The following is a 22,842-nucleotide window of genomic DNA, read 5'->3' as shown; positions in this document are numbered from 1 at the left end:
ACCCTTGAACGTCTTGGTTGCCCAACTCTGAACCTATCTTTCCTGATTAAGATATTATGGAGAAATAGAACTGATTGTCAACAGTATATTGATGGCAATTTGCCCCAAAACGCCTAATGGCCACTTCCAGAGCTTCATATAGATATGAAATAACATAATCACGAGTGGGCCAAAAAGGAGTCTGTGTTTTAAGCAAGCACTGGAAAGAGTTGGGTTGATGGGAGTTGGAGTCCAACAATATCTGGAGGGCCACAAGTTTCTCACCCCTGCCTTAGACAGTCACCTAGTTTCCTTATGCAGCCTTTGATGTAGGGATGACTACAGAACACATCAGTTTACAAATGATTTATGAAATGGTTACTCCATTGATGGGTAAAAGGTCGACCCTGAATATTATGAATACCACTTAAAATTATTCTGACACACATATTATTGTGAAAATATGTTTTACAAGTGTAAAAATCGAACCATAGTTAAAAGTAATGTGTGGCATAATTTTATATGGTCCAGGCTACTTGTACAACACCTTCAGCTTTCTTCCTAAGTTTGGAAATTAACGTAGGTATTTAGGGATTTAGTATTTGCTACAATAAAACCATAAGCATAATTCATAAATCTCATAGTTATGATTCCACTAATGATACTCGTTACAAAGGCTTCAACAGAGAAAGTGAGGATTTTATAGCTTCTTCCCTAGCTGTAACATATTGTACACCCTTTCATTTAATGTGAGCTCCCATTGACACATCATAATTCCCTGGAAAATAATTTCACTTTGGCTGTGATTATTGTTATTTTTAAAAGAACCGCTTGGAAAAGCTTAATATTTCATCGTGTTTTCAAAAAAATAAATAAATTCTGAAATACTTTGAATTATGTTGGCTACAACAGCAGATATAAGGGGGGGGGGCACACATGAGGTATGAGGAATTTCCTAAAAGAAAGTCACAGTCCACTCTATGCATGGCATGATATTGCCAGTTTGTTCTCTAATGTATTGGGACATGGGTTGAAATAGTCTGCTGAAGAATGGGAAGTTCTTGCAAAAGAAACTACCATATAAAATTTACAGAAGAAAGAAATTGTCCTCTTATAATCATTTTAGAACTATAACATTCATTTGCAGTCTGTTGGCTTGATTGGAGTGAAAATTGCATTTATTAGCAGACAAATCTGTTGCTTAGTACAATGAGGAAAAAGGTTTTTTTAAGATTGCAGGCACAAGTGCCAGTTGAGTTTGCCCTGGTAGAACACTCTTTGACATGTGTACAACAAATGTGCCTAAGGGCAGAACTATGTGCTGTGGAAAAATAAGTGCCTACAAATCTATGGTGGCCACTTCCAAACCATTGGGTAGCTTTGGAAGGGAGCAATTGGGGTGGGGAAGTTGTGTGCGCTGGCAATGGGGGCTGGGGTCAAGGGCACCCTGTCAATGAGGTGATGTGAAAGCCGTCTGCCTCAGGCAGCAGATCCAACCGCTGCCATTGCCCCATTGCCAGTCTCCCGGGGGCTTCGCTAGTGCAGCCACCTCAACACCATTGCCCTCACTGCTACTGTATTGTGGTGGAAGTGTGGGCACAGCCACAGGCAAGGGTACAGTTGTGGTGGCAGAGCGTGAGTGTGATGGCAAGGATGAGGTGGGGGCCTAAATTGAGGGGGGAGCAATCATAGCATTTTGCTTACAGCAGCAAAATGTCTTAGGCCAGCCCTGGTCAGGGTGGTTCTCTCATCATCAAATAACTGTTTTCCTGCTCCAACAAGCCAACCCTATTTTCCCCTTTTTCTAGTCCATATCAGTTTTGCATGTAAGGAATATCCTATCCCATTTGTTGCTATTTTTTTAAAAAAGGAAATGCACTAAATATATGCATTTAATGTGTACATATTTTGCATTGACTTTTGTATGCAGTTCCCCCTAGAAGTGCATATTTTGTGCATTTTTCTGTAAAATACACATCTTTGTATGCTTTTTTAAAAAGCTGAAACTGATTTGTCAGCTGTGTTCTGAACTGCATATAAGTCCAGGGCTGGCCTATAAGGTTGGTTTGCTTAAAAATACAGGCTGCACAAATTTCTCCTCTATCTCTTGTCTAGATTCATGTTTCCCCTAACAAACATGTCTGGAACTCTTAAAAGTAATTCAGAGGAAGGCACTGAAGTAGAAAAGCAATGAATATTGGGAGTGATAAAGAGCCCTTCCCTTTGCTCCAAATGGGTTCCTAACAGATGTGGTCACTGGAGTTTTGTTCTACATGTTCGCACATAATGTAGCATTTCACCTCTTAAAATATTTATTTCTAAATAACCCATTAGTTATACAGTTGGTTGAAATGGTGAGATTCTTTTGGGGTAAGTGGCATGAAGACTGTATAGTAGCTAGAATTTTCCCACCCAACTCCCTGTATGTTTACTCATCACATAGGGACCAATACTGATGCCATGCTGTATTATTTTGACCTGGGCCCAGTACTGACCATGTGACTAGGTAGTTACTTGAGTCTAGACTAGTCCTGGCATAGCCCCACTGGTTTTAATGGGATTTTGTGGGTACTGCTTTGGGACAAAAGACTACAAGAAAGCAGGTTTCAGCTTCTCCTTTATATTTCTTTAGAAAAGATTACAACATTCATTTTTTTTCCCTGAGGTGATGCTATCCCAGATGTCATGCTGATAACTTTAATACTTTATTGACTTGAGAATATGGAAGGAATGGTCTATAGTTACATTTGGGGCTTCCCTTTGCCTGCCACTGTTATTTACCTGTAACAATCCTAGTTTATTCCACTGTAACATATAGTTCCCCTGAAGGCTACATTGATTTATGAGAGAGGACCATTTTCCCCTTAGCTGTCTGCCAGTGCATCACAGTGGATAAGAATCTCATATTCTGCTCACCAACCATTACATTGCTCAGGATCAACTAGTTCAGTTTATCTCAGAGGTGTCTTGGGTTTATGTTGCCCTGTATGCGTGTGCACACTTCCCAAACGCTGCATTGTGAAAAGCGTTTGAAAACTGAAGAGATTTGTGAGCATAGGCTTTGATGGTGATGTGCTGCTGCTGCCAAAAAGTTACTGTACAAATTCCTCTGAGTGTGAGCAACCCATTGGGGTAGCCTCTCGCAGTCCCAGCCTATCAGTATTCTGAGTGTTTTCATTCTTAATATTATTTTTTAATGACATTAATAACATTATTTAGTTTTATATTATAATATTCTTAATGCCAATCTTGGGGCTTTAAAACTGAAAGGCAACATGAATTATACTACTATGAATACTTACGGTAATCTCAAATGGCTAGGAACTGTACAAGTGTTAAATCATAAGACCACATCGTCCTTGCCTATAAATTTAAAAGGCTGATTTGCCAATAAAGACCACCCTCCTTCTGATGGTGTGGAACTGGGTGCTCTCTGCTCATAGATTCATAGAATTGTAGAGTTGGAAGGGGACCTGAGGGTCATCAAGTCCAACCCCCTGCAATGCAGGAATCCTGCCCACACTTGTCTCTGGGTGGGCTCAAACCACCAACCTTCTGGTTAACAGCCAAATCCACTGACCCATTGCACCACAGGAGGTATACTCTACATTGCTTCTATCTAAACTCCACTGAAACGTGTAGGTGCGTTTGTGGGTAACGGTTGTAGGCAGGCAGAAGCCTTGTTTCGCCCTGCCAGGGTGACGGTGTGCTTTGCCAGAGTGACGGGTGCATGAAGCGATGAAGATGGAATGAAGGATTGGCCTCGCATCCTCTCCAGTGATTTAATGCCCTTTCGTTCTTCTAGATCTAATGCTGGATGATGTAATAATGGACAGCTCAGCCAGTGCAGTGCCAGGTACTGGGAAGTCCTTGCTGTCTTTGTCTCACGTGAATGGCAGTGCTGTGTGACTTAACGGCCGCCCACTGGTCCTATGAGGCAGCTTGCTAGATTGTGTGTGGTGGAAGGCCTTTTCTTGGTTTCTCTGCATTTCACGCATGTTGTTTTTGTGCTTGTTTTTTAAAAATTAGAAACGTCTGCAGGTTTGACTTACCACTGACACATTTTTGATGTTATGTTATCTTACCTTTTTAGCAGGTTTTGATGTTATGTTATCTTACCTTTTTAGCAGGTTTTCTTTTTCATCACAAATATTGCCAACTTCCCATCGATGTTCTTTTCTTTGTTTTTTGGTTGTTTTCAGGAAGAGATTTTTTGGATAAGGTCTGGGTCATCGACTTGGAGCTGTTTGATGTGTGGTGATTAACCTTGTACAGATGTGTGGAGACTCGGGGGGAGGCCCCTCATTCTGTACTGACCATGAGAGGGGCAGTCACCAGAGCTAAAAATAGTGTCGCCTCAGGTGACAAATATATTTTTGCAGAACGTTTTGTATACAATGTTCTGTAATGGGCTCCACACACACACACCAAAGTCCTATATTGTTTTGTATCCTTCCCCGGTACAACCTTGCTTAAAGAGAGTTTTGTAAGAAAAATGGTTGATACAATTCATTCCTGAACCCAAAAGAATATTTGGCAAAATCCCTCCCCCATTTTGCAGCCCTAAAATATCAGGAGATATTTGGGGAGGGCATTGCAGCTCTGCTCTATTAACTGTATCTTGAAGTAAAATGTAATACCTGCATCAGCTATCAATGTTTTACTTGCCTAGATAATGATCTGTGCATGTGGACAATTCTCCTCAGCTATGTTATTTGGGAAGAAAGAGTCCACTGAAATCAGTCGAAAACTTATTCCAAAATGCATTTGAGATCATGCTGTTAGGTATACAGTGGTACCTCAGTTTTTGAATGTCTCCGTTGACAATCGTTTCGGTTTTCAAACGCTGAAAACCCAGAAGTAAATGCTTCCATTTTCGAACGTGCCTCGGAAGTCAAATGGCTTCCGCTGAGGTGCCACTGTATTTTTCTCAATTTTCTCTATGAAATTTGCAGACCGCCCTTTGCGCCTCGGTTTTCAAATGTTTCAGAACTCAAACAGTCTTCCAGAACAGAGAAATACGTTTGAAAACCGAGGTACTGCTGTATACCTAACAGCATGATCTGTTTAGGGGACAGCTCCTTATCTGTACAGGGCCCAAGCCTTAGCCCAACTTCTTAATGAGGTGATACCCCATTGTCCAGGTTCTGCTCCTTTAGACTGCAGTGGGGGCTCCTGCGATTGAATGTTCCTCCACTGAAAAATAAATAATCCACACATTTAAACAAATTATAAAGGAGAACGTTTGTGTTGTTTTCAGTGTGAGAAAAAGTGATGTCGTGTCCTACTTCATTAATCAAGATTTAGCAAGAGACAGATAGGCATCTATAGCTCTATAGATCTATAGCTCTGGGCCTGCTTAGCAAATTCTTTACTTCAGCAAGCACAGAATCAAACATTGCCTAATAAAGGACAGTCTCTTTAATCCACCTTTAGAAAAACTCAAAATAGCAACAGGAATTTGATTGCTCAACTCAAGTCCACTTCTTTACATAGCATAAGATAACTGGACCTCTCATTGGCTGCCAGGAAATCCTTCTAGTCACTCCATGCATTTGTAAAAACCAGACTGGGCATATTTTGTGTGAGAGTCTCAAGGACTTTTCCACCTCAGTGACCCTGGTCATAATTGCCAAACACTGAATCAGCTGTTGGGTTGTAAGCCAGAAGAACACATCACTGGCAAGTGTTGCAACATTGGAAAACCAGGAAAGGTTGCATACATTAGACAAATTGTCTACAGCAATTTTGCAGGGAGACTTTACCAAATTCTTCAAATATGGTAGTTCCAGGGGATAAGTGAATATGGTGCCTATTTAAGCATGATGCACATTAACACAGACCCTGACAGGTATAGGGCTAATTTGAGGTGCAACTCTAATAATGCAAGTTGTGTAAAAAAAACAATAAAGAGCATTACAGAGGAATAAATCAAAAGGGGATTTTAAAGATATATATGGCTTGCAAAAAATGACCCAGCTCATTTTAATAAATCCGGAATCTCCTCAACATTACCATTCTTTATGTTCCATTTCTTTGCATTCACATGTTCCATTTCTCTTTGTGGGCTAGGAGATCAGTCCTGTCCATCCCCTTGGACAAGAGCTAGAGGAAAATCTCCTGAGACTTGTCCTTTCAGTGTGATTCTAATCTTAAAATCTTAGATGTACATTTGAGTGTTCCGTTGCATTTGTTTGTTTTGAATGCTTTGGCGTCGTCCCAAGTGGGCCATTCTTCAGTGCGGGCTCACAAAGAACCTCTTGGCTTGCCTTTTCTTGTGTCTGATTCTCAGACCTGTGCTTTGTCTTCCCTTTGTTGTTGCCTCATACTGGTGCTCACATTATTAAACGCAATGTAATGCTCATTGGTGTGAAAGGACAGAGAGAGACTCTTTTGTGAAAGTACTTTAAATGTGTGTGACAGTAGGAAACCAATGATACCCATGCTCTGCAAACTAGCCCTAATGAGTCATTCAAACCTGAAAACCCAGGATGTCTTTCTTTCTTTGCATTTTACAAATTGTAGAAAGAAAATGGTGCTATCTATCTGTATTGTTTACTGGTATAAAGTCAAGATTTTATTTTTGGACAGGATGCTGTCTGTCGCAGCTGGAAAACTCTCAGTGGGAACAATTTAACCATTTTCCACTTTGCTTTTAAAAAATGCCACTCACTAAAAAAAAAAAAAAAAAAAAAAGACTAATAAAACCACTTGTTTAAATGTCAGTGTTACTCCCATGCACATCACTTTGAACTCAATATTCTCTGGACAGTTTGTAAATCCAGCTGCTTAGTAAGAGCTGCATCCCTGACCGCTTATCCACTTGATGAAGGCTTGGGGGAGCATTCGACCCCCTATTTGTGAAACGTTATGCCATTCAAAATGATACATAAATGCCAACACTGTTAGACAGCTGGTTACAGCTGCCACACCAGATCACTTCAGAACATCATTCTACAGAATCCAAAGAAAAATAGGAATATGTTTTGCCCGCTTTGGGCTATGTCCTGCCTAAATTGTGAATAAAAGGGTCTCTCAGTTGGCATGTTTACTCAGTGGGGTTGCCAGTCACTATGAGGTCAATATGGTGGTCGTATGAGCCTTATTGCTCTGACATACTATGCACACTGGACAGTATCCAATAATCCTTTGTCATGTTCCCTCCTTCCTTCTGGTGTGAAAGAGAGCTAGAGCTGTATCTAATCTACCAAGATGAGAGGGAAGACTGAAATTACCTTAATACTACCAGCGCTCTATTACTATCAGCATAAAATGAGGTCTGAATCACCACCACTCTGTGTAACCTGACAATGGTACACAAAAGATGCTTTGCCATTTATATCCTGGATTCTGGTTTCTGATCAAATCAATGTGACTCCATAATCAACCAATAGAAGTTCATTCCTTGTTTTTTACTGAGCCCTCCAAAGCAGCTTGATTTAGAACCTGTTTCACCCCCTCTCCACCCTTGCTGGTGCCTGTTGTTTTACTATAGGCCTTCTTGTCATTATCTCCTTATTTTCTTGCTTTTCTTTGCCTACCATTTTCCTCCCTCCTTCCCCCACCCCATACACACACACACCCCATTGATACCCTCAATGTCAGGATGTTGTCTTAATCTTTCCAGTATCTTCCTTACTAATTGAGCATTCTTCTTGTTCTTGACCCAGTCACTGTATTGTAGCAGTATTGGTGGTGTGGTGTCATTTTGTGTGATGATTCATCACCTAGACTTGAACAGATGTCTGTATTTCCCAAGATGTTGGTACCTCTCAAATATTTCCTAGAACAAATAATGCTGTTGCATAGGGGGGCACGGATGTCAGGTCTAGAACGAGACATTTTAAGTACTGTACCAAAACTTACAAACAATCAGAAATGTGGCTTCTTTATAACACCAGGAAAAAGAAATAATGCTTTTATTTTCAAAAGAGAAAAATGTTCCCTGCCCACCTAAACTCAGCAGCTGTTAATTTAAAGCCCACAGGAAGCATGGTGTGACTGTTTGTGGTTCATTTTAAGGTAAAAGCTGTAATTTCCAGTAATATGCATGACAGCATGCCAAGCATGGGGAAGCTGGTGGTGAGCAGGATTTTGAAACAGGGCTGACATGTTTAATAAAGTTATTGGCAGATACCAAAATGTTTATATCAATTATGTTACAGATTTATCAATCTAATGCACAATTTAAAAATTGGCTAAATTACTGAAAAGTAATCTGTGATTTTATTTTATTTTTGACTTAACCAGATAAGAATTTTAGGAGAAAGCCTTACCAAAAATAAGGTGAAGACAGATATTATCAATTATAGGAGCAGGTTTGGAGGCACCTTCTCATTCAGTCCAAAGACGTAGCTTTTTTTGCTCCAGAGCTGAACTCTGGTTCAGCAAACCTGGCTATGGCCAGTGCCTGCATCATCATCAGATATTTCCACTCTTTGTCCAACCTTTCCTTCCCTAATATGGCAAAGAATTAATATAAAAACAAGTAGATGGATATGTGGCACTTAATTTTTGTGAGAAGGCCTAAATCAGCTAAATCATGAGGGAGGGACAAGATGGATGGTGCTCCAGTGTTCAGCTTGATAGACTGCATACCTCTCAAGCAAATGTGAAGCTGAGAGGAAGCTGAGCTCATGTCAGAGGTGAAGCACCAGCTGAGCCATCTCTTTAAATATTACATCTGTCTTCACCCACAATATACAGAATGGAAAATGGGCAGCCCTGCTTATAAGGTTATGCTGCCACATGCTTTGTTGCTATGCAGGTAACATTCTACAATCTCTGTGAAAATCCCTGCTATATGTTAACAGCCTCTTTTGTTACCGTGTGGAGTTTTGAATTAATCTGCCAGTCATAGCTGAACCCTTGGATTCCAGTGTAATTATTCATAAATAAATCCTCCCAAATAAAAGGCAGAAATTGTGACATTTTTTTCATGCCTGAATGTGAATTATGGATAAGTATTGAACAAAAAGAGATCAGCAAATTATAATGGGGTTTCTCTTTGAAATTATAACTTGGTTCATAGCCAGGGCCCCAGTTCAAACCTTAATTGTATTCAAACATTTTAGTTAATTTCCTCTTCATAGTTTTGCATAATGCCATCGAGATATCTCAAGTTTTTAATGGATATTTATGCAGAATGTAAGAGCTCTGATGAAAGTTGTGAGTCAGTCAGATACCAACCTGTGTAGCTTTTGTTGTTGTTGTTTTTTAAGAGATGCTAAATAAATTCAGCAACAAAATTCACTTTTTAATATTATGCCATGGCATTCAGGGTCAGATTATCTATAGACTGGCAGCTCCTAATGCAAAAAATATCAATTCAGCCTCTTTATTTCAAAGTACTGGAGCAAATGTTTGGGATCACTTCACCAAACCTCGCAGGATAAGTTGCTCCATTATTAGTCTTCTCCCTGATGCTCAAACTTTGTGGGATGGGGATATTGGAAGTCATATAATGATACAGCTAATCACTTACCCAGGTGGATGATCATTTCACATGTAAGAGGCACAGGCCCGTGTCCTCTCCACTGCACACCTAAAGTACTTTGTCTTAGGTTTTCCTTGTGTGATTCTTCCCTCTCAAAATAGGGAAATGTTCCCCAAATTGAGCCCTCAGGCATAAGGGGCCTGTGCTACATATTTCTTTAGGTCAGGAGTGGCTAACCTCTGTCCCTCTGGATGTTGTTAGACTCCAACTCCCACAGGCAGCTATTGGCTGTGCCAGCTGGGGCAGATGGGAGCTGGAATCCAGCAGCATCTGGAGAGCAAAAGATTCCCCACACCCTGCTTTAGGTGCATGGGTGAAGGGAAGAGGCATGTGCCTGCACCTCCACCATACAAAATGACTGGCCAGCTGCATAAATGGCTAAGAAGATTGCAATTTTGACTATCTGAGAATCAAATTGTATACATACTCCCTGCAAAAAATGTGATCTAAAAATTAGCTTTCCCTCAAGATCACGAATACTCATACTTCACCCTCCCCAAATTTCTGTTCGGACCAATATATGAAATCCCTTTTTTTGTGTTCAGAGTAGCTAAACACCACGCCATTCAATTCTCTTGGCTCAATAATTTTCATAACCAGTTGATCATCTAATTATGGTCATAATATTACACTCTGACATCTTCAAGACAGTCCTTTTCATTTTATGGTACATTATAATGCCTTTTTGAAAATTGCCCTGAATTATAGACTCAGACTTGGCATTTCCTCGTTAGAGATTAGGTGAGTAAATGAGTTTATCTGCAGGAACATTCAGGCCTGAAGAGTAAGTGTCATCCCCGATGCAGCCAAACATAGAAGACTAACAGGGACATTTGCACTTTGGCAATCACACACAAATGAGAAGATCATTTATTTCCGAGACAGAAATTCTGACTGAGCAATCACTTGCATTATTTCATAAATTGTTTTCATAGCTCTGACAACTTTGGGGTTGTTCCCCCGCCCTCCATTTCCCTACCTTGTATTTCAAAATGCAGTTATATGAGTTCATGTCTGCTATTTCAAACAGTCCATTATTCCCCTTTTAACTTTCTTCCCCACTGCCTCTTTACATTTTCCCCTTACATCACAGTATATTGCTTGCCCAGTCAGTATCTACTAGTATCTTTTTATACTATCCTCTCTGCCTGGACACCCATGTTACTTTCTTACTTACTTACTTAACCAAACCTTTCTTAGGCATTACAAATATAGGCCATCATAAAACATTCATATATAACATTTCAAAATATATACAAATAAACAGCCATGTAAAATATGTAATAACGAGGACTCCCATGTTACCTTTTTAAACACTCACCCTTATATAATATATTATGCTGAACTCACATCTAAGTAGTTAAGCTTTACATGCCCAATGTAAACTGGGCACTGTATCGCGATAGAACACATATCCCATTGGCAAGCAAACTTTCCTTCACATTTAGGCACACTCTCAAAATATAGAGGGAAGCCCTTAAAATATCGAATTACAGTGCTTTGCTATTCTCTGTCAAAAACCACTGCATACTGTTTCCAACCTGCCTCAAGTCTTTTCCAAGCTCCCTTTTCAGTGGAGATTGAATGCCCCATTTAAGCACGCTTTTATGCACTGTTAATACAGGCCTTATAATTATAGCTCACATACTTGCAATTCTGATTGAAAGTTCTTGCTTTCTTTTATATAAATTAAGAGTGTTGTTGTGTAATAATAGATATTTAAACAGTGAACACTAAACATTATGTTGGAACCTGAAATGATTCCATGCCATACTCACCTTATCTCTAATCCTGAAAGCCTGGCTGTTGTGCATGTTTTATTGTAACTGCTGCTACAGATAGATGATCCTGTAGTCTTGCTATGCATTAATGATGGTTAACATACAATCCCCTTGACCACACCCCATTCGTTGCTGAAAACCTAATCATTATGAATTTGATTGAATGTATCAATTTGGATGTTTGAAAGCCAATGCTGAACTGGTCTTAAGACAGGGAGAAATTACCTGATCTGCTTCTCCACTCTTTTCCTTTTCAGAGGCACAGTGTAAACCCTACTACTCTGATTACTCTCGTTTCCGACTTCTGATTCATCAAATGTGCACCACCCATTACCTGGATTTATTCATCACAGGTGTGATTGGGCTCAATGTCATCACCATGGCTATGGAGCACTACCAGCAGCCAAAGGTAGGGCAAGAAAAGTATTTGTAGATGCTGTGGGTGGTTTGCAAACATTGTTGTAGCCTTGATAAGGAATTGGCATTGCACCCATTAACATGGAAAACAAGAATGAAACAGAAATAAATATGCATTGGCCATTCTACCGTGCTGAATGGGAGATGATGGTAATATAGGGATCTAGTTTTTACTAAATAAAAAAATTCCTTCCAGTAGCACCTTAAAGACCAACTGAGTTAGTTCTAGGTATGAGCTTTCGTGTGCATGCACACGAAAGCTCATACCTAGAACTAACTCAGTTGGTCTTTAAGGTGCTACTGGAAGGAATTTTTTTATTTTGTTTTGACCATGGCAGACCAACACGGCTACCTATCTGTAACTAGTTTTTACTAAGTGAGAGTAGTGTTTGCACCAGCTAAAGAACCGTGGTTGATAGCAGTCATTCAAATCATCATAAACAACACAGAAAGAAACCAAAATAAAGCAGTTGCATACAAGGATTATCTTTACAGCCCATAGCATTGGCTTTAACAAAAATATTTATATTTTTTGCTGCAACTACTGCTAACTCAGTAAAACACTCAGGGTGTTCTTGTTATAAGCCAACGAGTAAGCAACTCTGTGTTAGCTGAGGTGCAAAGTATCTTCCCTAAGGTACCCATATAGCATTAGTCATACATTTTGGAGTTGATAGCAGCAGCAGGGTTGTACTTCCTGAAATACTTCTGTATGTGCTCAACACCAAATCCTACCCTAGGATTTTACTCAGAGTAAACCCACTGAAATTAATAGACCTAACTTAATCATGTTTTTAATGTCTGATCTGAGTAAAACATAGCTGATTACCACCCTGATTTTATGACCTTCCTCTAATCAAGCAACATTAGCTGTTGTTGCATTGCAAAGCCAAGAGAGATTGTTTGGAAAGCGAGCATATGGCCCAATCTCTCAATTGAATCAAGATGTGAAATTATTTACTACCTCTTTGCTAGGTCAAGTAGCTTTTCAGAAGATACAGAAAGAACTGCCTGTTTTTATTTCCAAAAGAGTAATTCATAATCTTCATCAGGCTTTTGAATTTTATATTCCCCTGTTAGAATGAGAGGTGCTAATCAGGGAGATGCTTTCTTTGGATGCTGCAGAAGGCACTCAGTGGCAGACATTCCTTGAGAGTTGTTTTTACTATGGTAGGATTTAGATCTGTTTCTAAGAACCACTGCAAGGTGCTTTATCATCATGCCTAAGGCTATGGTGGAAGCCAATGGTTTATAACTGTTTCTTTGTACAATAGAGCGGGGCAGGATTGCTCCATCTTGTCTCTCATGCTTTCATTAGAACTGTTCACCATTAAGGGCCATCCAATTTGGATAAAACCAAAGGAGTTCAAAGTAGGGATATGGGAGAAATTTGGTTCAATTTACAAATTTAATGTGAGCCTGCCTAATTCACACTTCGTGAAACAATGGATGAACCAAAATCCTTCAGAACTCACCCATCTTTGAATTTTGTAACCAAAAGATGTGCATATTACGAGGAAGTACAGAGAGAAATCCACATATTAGTGAAGATAGCATATGAAAATTCATTACATAAATCACATACAAAAATGTGTTATATTAGGGGAAACTGGGGAAACCGGGCATATTGCAGAAAATTGCATACAAAAATGTAAATATTAGTGGCGTGATCTCTTAGAGTACTCAAATGAAACTTTAACACATGGCATGAGGAAAGTCTGTAATTTTATCAGGACAAGTTATTTGTTGTTTACTGTTATAACAATTGTTTTCTCAAAATTTATCTTCTGTCCCATGAAAATAAATAAAACAGTATAAAAATGTAAATATTAGGAAAAACACACTGGAAAGCTGGTGAATTTTCATGAGGACTTAAGACTGGGAATGTTAAAACTGGGAGAACCTGAAATGGACGATTTGGCCATTCCTAGGTTTCTGAACATTGAAAGCTGTATGTAAGTTACAGAAACCCCAGGCCCTCTTGCATTTTACAATTCGGAGAAAGAACATAATGAACTTTGTTTCCCAAATCTTCAGTTACGTCATCCACTTACAATACAGTGTCTATCCAAACAACCAAAGGGGAACGTTAACAGTGCTTTTCTTTCTAGAAAAATAGGTGTCAGTATGTACCATGAAGTTGTTATAGTAAGTGGCACACTTTTTAACAACAACAAAAAAGAGGTAACAGTACTGCGTCCCCTTGAGTACTCCCTCAAAAAAAAAAGCATCAGTGTTGACTCAGTTTGTGGGTCTTCTGACACTTAGATTTTTTTTCTCCCTGGCAAACTTATTTCTGTGGGAAATTCTCTCCCAAGGGATGCTTTGTTCATCTTTTTTAAAACTATACTGAAGCTGGCCTTCTAGATCACAAAGAGGCTTTACCCCTTACTTTTAATTGCTGCCAAGATAAAATTGGCAGAGATGTGGAGATTATACGCTTTGTCTACTCCTGAGCACTGATTTTGTCAGATTCAGTGGCAGGGAAAGCACACACATCAACTTAAAGTTTCCCAAAGAAGGGCTAAACCCAATGACCTTTTAGTTGCGCTGATGCTCTTTCTGTCATTTCCTGGTAGCAAGGACTCAAAAAAAGAGAGAGAGAGAGAACTCGGCAAGTACCGGGGAAAAAAATGTTTCTTAAAGTGTCATTATAGGAAACATGACATTCCTGTTCACTATGGCAGTCAGTTTTGGCACCAACTTTTTGGACATGGCTTTCTTAGCAATTACTGTCTTCTTATCTCTTTTTAGCTCTTACTGTACAGGCCACACAAGCACATAAGTGTGTGAATGTTTATTCTGACAGCTTATCTGCTTTCTTTTCTTCCTTCCCTACATGTTCTCCTTTTCGGAAGCAAAATACAAGGGAATAGCTAGCAAACCATGTCCTGTTTTTTCAGCTTTCCACATGCACCTGACTGACCCCGTTGGAGAAAGAACGTTGATCTAGAGAAACACCCTTGCAATTCTTGGGTGGTTCATGTGCATTGTGAAACAATTCGCATATGTGACACAAAAGCTGTTTTGTAAACTGCTTAGGGGAATACAGTGGTACCTCGGGTTACATACGCTTCAGGTTACAGACTCCGCTAACCCAGAAATAGTACCCTGGGTTAAAAACTTTGCTTCAGGATGAGAACAGAAATCGTGCAGCGGTGGCGCAGCAGCAGCATGAGGCCCCATTAGCTAAAGTGGTGCTTCAGGTTAAGAACAGTTTCAAGTTAAGAACAGACATCCAGAACGAATTAAGTTCTTAACCTGAGGTACCACTGATTAGTTAAATAAATAAATAAATGAAGACATACAGTGGTACCTCGGGTTACAAACGCTTCAGGTTACAGACTCCGCTAACCCGGAAGTAGTACCTCAGGTTAAGAACTTTACCTCAGTATGAGAACAGAAATTGTGCAGCAGCAGGAGGCGGCCCCATTAGCTAAAGTGGTACCTCAGGTTAAGAATGGTTTCAGGTTAAGAACGGACGTCCAGAACAAATTAAGTTCGTAACCCGAGGTACCACTGTAGAATCGTAGATGGTCTCTCGGGTCATCTAGCCTTACCTTCTGCTAATGCAGGAAATCTGCAGATACAGCATCCCTGGTTGGTTGGCCATCCAGCCTCTGCTGTAATGAAGGCATGTCTGCCGCCCTCCAAATCAGTGTATTTTGCTTGTTTGACAGTCTCCCCTCTCCTCCTTCCATGTGGTGTTCTGCGTGTTCTCTTGGCCCTCCTTTAAGTGGATTTGAAGGAGGAGAAGGGGGGAGCCCCATTGCACTAGTGCAGGCATCCCCAAACTTGGCCCTCCAGATGTTTTGGGACTACAATTCCCATCATCCCTGACCACTGGTCCTGTTAGCTAGGGATGATGGGAGTTGTAGTCCCAAAACTTCTGGAGGGCCGAGTTTGGGGATGCCTGCACTAGTGGGCGTACTTGCATTGGCTTCCACTAGCGGAATAAGTTTGTTGAATCTGGCCCTTAGATTTTATCACGGTCTCCCAGAGCAATTCGTGGAAAGGTGACTAAGAGAGCAAAGAAAATCAAGCAGCACAAAATGTCCTCCGCTAACATGAGAAACAAAACAGTGTTTGAGGCCATTTATTTTAGAAGATGATGAGTAAAGAGGGGAAGGGTGCATTGATTTTAATGCAAAGAGATTGGAAGAGGCAAATGAGAGGGCTGGAAGGGAGAAGAGACGGTGGAAGAAGATTGGGGGGGGGAGCTTAAAAGTTATTTATAGAAATATTGTAAAATTAATGAGTGTTAGAAAAATGTTGGAATGAAATTACATGACTTTAGTAGAAATGATATAAGGAGTTAAGTACTAATAAGTTTTATGGTATTAATGGTAAGATAAGGTTAAAATAAATTAAGATAATTTTACGACAGAAAACAGAGAAAGATGGAATGGATTTGCTGAAATAATTAATAACTAGAATACAAAAAAGGGAGGTGTGAGGAGGTCGATGAAACAAGTAAATGAAAGACAAAGAAATGGAAAAATTGGATGTGTTTTCAACTGTTTTTGCTTTTATTTTTGTTCTGGAAGTATTGTTTTCTTGTTTTTGTTTTTTTTATGTATTGTAAATCTTTTTTTTCTTCTTTCTGTAATCTTTAAACTTTTAATAAGTATTATTTTAAAAAAAGAGAGAGCAAAGAAAATCAAGCAGCACAAAATGTCCTCCGCTAACATGAGAAACAAAACAGTGTTTGAGGCCATTTATTTTAGAAGACGATGAGTAAAGAGGGGAAGGGTGCATTGATTTTAATGCAAAGAGATTGGAAGAGGCAAATGAGAGGGCTGGAAGGGGCTTCCAGAGCTGTCAGTTTTATCTCTTTTAACTCAGAATAAGTTTTAACTATAGCAATAGGCCATAAAATTTAGTCATCCTCCACTGATTACCCTGCATACCAGTGAATCTCCGGCCTGAGCAGCCAAATTATTATAAGGGAACTTTGCTGGATGTCAGTTTCTGCATTTCCATTTCAAAGTGCTGCTTTAGATTTTCAAAGCCCTAAATGTCTTTGAATGGCAGCCCTCATTCCCCCTGAAATGGGGCATGTGCCAATGAACTTCTGCTTTTGGTGCATACTGAAAACTTCTCTTTTCACTGAAAAGAGAAGTTGCTGTTGGGGTTGTGTTTTATTGTATCTTATTGCATTCTGGGAAGTTTGAACAGTATTTAATGCTGTTTTGTTCTGGAGGCATCGCCCGCCTTTTACTCTTCTGTGTATCACTTTGAGGGAATGCCCCTTTAACATGAGCAAAACCAGCTGTGGTGGTGAAAGAAGAAAAAAAGCCCAATTAATCCCCCCTCAAAGGAACTAAAATACCATTAGGCAGAAATGGTGGTGAATCTGGGTAATCTGAGCACAATATGAATGCTGCAGGAACTACAATAAAATATGATAAAATCAAAGCAATTTTAAAACTACAATTAAACACTTAAGTTAGAATTGGAAGATCTCAATAACACAAGTAGGCAGTTCAGTCTGCATGTAAAGTGGCAGATAAGAGAGAAGATATGAAGATATATCAAAATGGCTGGTATCATTAACAGGAGACTACCAAATTCTGCCCCCCAAAAAGCTGGAAAAGGCACTTGGGCTTTGGAATTCTCTCTCACACACAAACACTAATTCCATGTTTCAGCAGATTCCCTGAAAAGGAGGGGTTATTTAAGAAACTGAGAATAATAATATTAATAATAAATGATCTATAGATCAAATCCTGAAATCTTTCAAATCTTACTGCATTAGATCTGTCGGCAGCCTGAGGGATTTAATATGCAGCTGGACCAAAACCCAGTTGCCTCTCTTTATTTCTGCTGTGGTGAGTCAGCATTTTGGCAAGGCAGCAGGTCCCTGATATATTAGCATGCCAAACTCCTGTATTTAGGATCGCATTCAAATTATAATGGCAAACCGCTTGCAATGATCTGCCAAATCACTTGCTTATGATAGCTCGATGGAAATGGCTGCCAATTAGCGTAGCGTTGCTTATTTTTGTTCCCTACTACTTTGAAAAGCCAAGGAATAAATGCAAGACGAAAGCAAAGGTGAATCAGCCAATGTAGCTAAATAGTACTTAAATGTGTAATGTGAAACAATTAAAAAGAAATCAGCGGGAGAAAACGCCATGTTTAAGGTGGCAGTGCATGACCCACGTGACAGGAGCATCTTGTAAATACTGTGGGAGGCTTGTTATATGATCCAATTACCTCATGTTAATGTTAAGATGTGTTCTGAACTATAGCATTGCTCAGTGGCATGTACTGATTATGAACCAGAGGAGCACATTAGCTTTTGCTTTTCACACAGTTAGTTTTATTAATTCTATCAGCCAGTCTTGCTACGCATTTCTTTAATTCCATGTGCCTTTGATGTGCCTTGCTGCCTGCCCTCCTGGTTGTCTTTCAGGACTGTGTTCTAGATTCTGCCCACTCCCAGCCCAGATCTTTTCAAGTCAGCTGAGGCTATGGCAGGTGACCTGGGGGGGGGGGCAGGGCTTAGTACTAAGGTTTTGGTTTTAATTGTATTTTATGGTTTTTGTATATCTTATAGATATGTTTGTCACAATCCCAAAATAATGTTATATTATCAAATATTGCCCAGTGTAGATCCGTATCTCCAGTTGCAAGCATGGAAGTGTATATTCCTCAGATGTGTTAAATAATGCAACATGTGAAACGCTGCATGTGCTCCAAAGAACAAAATCACATTTTCTCTCGTGCAGCACTGATACCACGATCCAGGATGCCTTCCTCTGAAATAGTATGAAATCAATCCAGCTGTACAGGATCTGAGCTGAAACAGTATGAAATCCTATCCAGCTGCAAATCATTTCTGTTATACAGGTTTCATGAAAAATAGGAGAGCCTGGTTTTGTCACTGCCACTTGGAAAGCCAGCAGCAGTTTAAATGTTAACACTGTGCAGGAGTTGTGATTGCCTGCGTTCCTGCCCCTTCTTCATTTTGCCTTTTCAGATTAAAATAATAATAATGGCTCCTGTTGAAAGCAGGAAGGCCAATAACTGCAGGGAGCAAAATCCTCCTTAAGATATTGCAATAACCTGTGTGAGTTGTCTCCACATTACAGGTTCTTGATGAAGCTCTGAAGATTTGCAATTACATCTTCACGGTCATCTTTGTCATGGAATCTGTTTTCAAGCTGATTGCATTTGGGTTTCGTCGGTTCTTTCAAGACAGGTAAGTCCTAAAGAATTTTAGGTTTTGCATTTTCTGTTCTAGTCAGTGATATATCCAGACTTGACTAACTCTATAATAGTATATATAATGGTTTAAAAATTGTTTGACGTGTTTCATCACAAAAATTGCTTGAGGTGGTGCATTGGTTCATGAGTCAGTTCCAGAATAACTGAAATGACTGTAATCCTTTTTTCACCACTGCAAATATTTTAGCAGTTTTTTCTGCTTGGTTTTTGTGTCACTTTCAGGTGGAACCAATTAGACCTGGCAATAGTGCTGTTGTCCATCATGGGGATCACGCTGGAAGAGATTGAGGTGAATGCCTCACTGCCTATCAACCCCACCATTATCCGCATCATGAGGGTCCTGAGGATTGCTCGAGGTCAGTCTCGCCTTACTTCTGGGGCATTCCAGCCACACAGTTTCTGTTCCCAGTGGAACTGCTAATTCCCGGCATTGTAAGGTTTCCTATGCAGCACAGCTATACTTCCAATCATAAACTGCCTAGCTAATAGACACCTCAATGCACTTTGTCCTGCTATTACCTGCAAGTCGTTTTGGGTTGGGTTATATCACACTCCCCACCCCCCAAGGAGTTCAATGTGATGTTCAAGGTTTGAATCTCCCCAATTTTGTCAACGCAACAACACTTTGTGCTGAGAGAGTGAGTGCAGCTGGCCCAAGGTCACCAAGTGGCCTCTGTGACTGGGGGGGGGGGGGGAGTTGAACATGGATCATTCTAGTCCTAGACTGACAGTCTTGTGTTTACTCAGAAGTAGCTTTCCATCACTGCTATGGCCAGTTAGTTGTGTGGCAGGCATTACATACAGAGAAGGACCAGAATTGCTTGGTCTTCAGGCACTCTAGATGAACCTCTGCCATCTATATTCCCAGTAGGGTGGTGGTACCAACTCCAAGCAACAAAGCACTAAAGGGTTTTGTTACAGAATGACTGGAGCTGGTGGCATTAGTTCTTAGCTTAGTTCTGAAGGTTATGAGTTCATGTTATTTCTTATCCAATCTTCTTGTGATAGAAATCAATGGGGATACACTTGGCTTCTTAATTCTTTAGCTTGAAGCTGAATTCTGTCATCAGTATATCAGATAGATTTCTGACCTTTCCAAACCAGTTTACTTTACTCAGCAGCGGTAGTCACCACCAGGAGAAAAGGTCACTCTTGTATTCCTGCCACAGTGTCAGCAGCACCCAATTTAGTGAGTGAAGGAGATGGCCATGATGTTCACAGGTTTTTCTACTTGTTACGAACATCCTGACAACAACAGAGCACTTCATTATAATGCGGCCTTGCATTTTCACCTCTAGTGAAGGATGCTTGCCACATCACTTGGGGAGCCTGATATGCTTTCTGAAATATTTATTTCCTTTTCACATGCCGATTGTGTGACAATAATGCAGAGGACATTTCATTTTCTGCAGTGTTGAAACTGCTGAAGATGGCTGTAGGGATGAGAGCTCTGCTGGACACAGTGATGCAAGCACTGCCTCAGGTAACCTTTGTGTCTTTATCATAAAGACCTCTGCTGAGTTGCCCTCATTTTCTAATTTCCTTGAGAAATCTGTGTTGTTGTTGTTGTTTTGACATATCTCCCTTATGTGTGTGTTCTCTGTGCTTAGCACTACCTTTACTATGAATTTAATTCATATGTTAATTCTAATGGTTGGGGGATCTCCAGATTGGGCAAGATGCTTTATCACAGTTCCTCAAATCTCAGTTTAGTTTAGCTTATCCTCTGCTCAGCCTCATTCTTCACATGCTGCCTTTCATATGTTTGGAGCAAAGAAGAATGCTGCTGGAGGACCCATCTAATCCAGCACTCTGTTCTCACAATGGCCAACCAGCATGGGAAGCCCACAAGCAGGACATGAATGCTTCTTCCTCTCAGTCATGGGATTTATTTTTATTTTATTTTTTAAAGCTAAATACATGTTTTGACAGCTGTGTGCATACACCTCAAAACAAACCCGTAACTCAATGCAATGAGCAGTGGCAGAAAGGAGTAAGAGAGGAAACTTCCCCTCTGTAGGATTGTAAAATGGCTGGGGTTGTGCACGGTCAGAAACAATCCACCTTAACCATAGAAAAAGGAAATTAATACATGGGATTGCTTTTAAATTGTTGGAGCAGATGGAGCAGGAGGAAATATAAAGACAACATTATGTATAACTGCCAGGGTAGCTCAGTCAGTAGAGCACAAGACTCTTAGTCTCAGCATTGTGGGCTTGGGCCCCACTTTGGGCAAAAGATTCCTCCACTTCAGTGGGTTGGACTAGGTTACCCTTGTGGTCCCTTCCATCTCTATGATTTATGGTAGGATCAGTGCTCCTCATGAACAGGAGGCATTGTAGGGAAGTCACTGAGTGACATTCAAGGTGAACTAACTTTCAGGGGGGCGGACTTCAAAGTAGACTGTATTGTGTGACCCACAGCAGTTTGCAATGTGGTGGGCTGAACAACATATTTGCTGTATTTCTAAGCAGAAATTAAACAAATAAATCAGAGCAGGGTAGCCAACGTGGTGCTCTTCAGATGTTGTTCCCATCAGTCCTGACCAGGTTGGGGTTGATGGGAGTTGGGGTTCTGCTACATCTGGACAGCACCACCACATTGGCTATCCCTCATCTAGAATTACTCTGACTTTGGAATGGAATTTCAGTGGCCATGTGCTTTTCTCTTAGAAGGGGGATAGAAACTCTCAAAACCAGAGGAAATTGAATAGCCCTGGAGTTCTAGGTGGAACTGTTCGGGAATAGCAACATTGTGGGCATAATGCAACAATTTGTATTGTGCACAATCTGGTACTGTGCTTGTGCAGCAGACAGTGCGCAACAATATATGACAGTCCTTGACAGGGCAAGACTATGTACTCTGTTTATAAAGTTTTAAATGCATACTCTTTTTTTCTTTTTTACTAAAACTGTTTGCCCAGTAGAATTGGGAAGCCAGTTTTCCATCAAAAACAGGTTTTGACTGTTCAGCCAGGTGACTGGTAACAATGCAAACTTTCTTGAAACTATTTCTGTCTGTTCGTGTGCTTTTTCTCCACCTGCACTGCCTAGGATTGAAGCTTTTGTATTTATTCACTGGCAAAGTAAATCATGAGACTGGGCTACTACTAGTGGTTAGACAGGAGTTGTTAAAGTTACTGAGGGCAAAGAGACAAAGGCAGCCTATACAATGGAGGCTAATGTGGTACATCTTCCATAATGGGGGTTACTTCAGAGAAATACATCAATGATTTTTTTTTAATTTCCCTCCTTTTCTTTTCTCTTTACAGGTGGGGAATCTGGGTCTTCTCTTCATGTTGTTGTTTTTCATATTTGCAGCTCTTGGCGTGGAGCTGTTTGGAGACCTTGGTAAGTTCTCTGCTCCACCAGTTTGTTGCATAGAATTGGATGAGGCAGAGTAACATAGTTATTTGTCATGAAAACAAATGGCTAAATTGCCTTTATTTTTTGTTGGTCATACAGAATGTGACGATACTCATCCCTGTGAGGGCTTAGGGCGGCATGCAACTTTTCGCAACTTTGGGATGGCTTTTCTCACACTCTTCCGTGTATCAACAGGAGACAACTGGAATGGGATAATGAAGGTAAAATCCCCATTAGAATGAGTGTTGCTACAGTAAGACAGATGTTCTTATGGTTTGAGGAATTCATGCTAGGACAGTGCTGAATAGTTCAATGTTGATGTTTGCACAGAAATCAGCTCTTGCGGCAAGGTTGTGTGCATTGGCCATTTGTATGAGTGAGAAGCCTTTGTGTGCCCTCCACACGATAATGGAGCGTTTAGGAAGGCTAAGTTTGGCAGAAAAGGTCTGCCATGGGACATGGGTAAACAAGTTCCAGAAATTCCATATAAACTCTGTGGAGGATGAAGGGAATTAACCTGAAGAGATTCCACAGTGGGTTTTGCTCACCCCTATAAAAAGCCTTTTGGACT

At 40.3% G+C, this 22,842-nt stretch overlaps 1 protein-coding gene across 13 annotated transcripts in view; it reads left to right on the top strand.

Annotated features, from left to right (window-relative positions):
• CACNA1G (calcium voltage-gated channel subunit alpha1 G) overlaps positions 1-22,842 on the top strand; it is a 333,398-nt gene that overhangs the window by 289,073 nt on the left and 21,483 nt on the right. For 11 of the 13 annotated variants that reach the window (XM_081850628.1, XM_081850622.1, XM_081850626.1 and 8 more), the window contains 7 exons: positions 3,785-3,835; positions 11,514-11,665; positions 18,771-18,880; positions 19,129-19,262; positions 20,319-20,389; positions 22,178-22,256; positions 22,371-22,492. In XM_081850628.1, the coding sequence (XP_081706754.1) occupies positions 3,785-3,835; positions 11,514-11,665; positions 18,771-18,880; positions 19,129-19,262; positions 20,319-20,389; positions 22,178-22,256; positions 22,371-22,492 (719 nt within the window). The remainder of the gene's footprint in view (positions 1-3,784; positions 3,836-11,513; positions 11,666-18,770; positions 18,881-19,128; positions 19,263-20,318; positions 20,390-22,177; positions 22,257-22,370; positions 22,493-22,842) is intronic. The other 2 variants (XM_081850630.1, XM_081850627.1) reach the window with 1 other exon arrangement.

The sequence above is a fragment of the Podarcis erhardii genome, assembly GCF_964252035.2.
Source record: "Podarcis erhardii genome assembly, chromosome: 2".
Classification (NCBI taxonomy): domain Eukaryota; kingdom Metazoa; phylum Chordata; class Lepidosauria; order Squamata; family Lacertidae; genus Podarcis; species Podarcis erhardii.
This window is presented reverse-complemented; position numbering and strand designations above follow the sequence as displayed.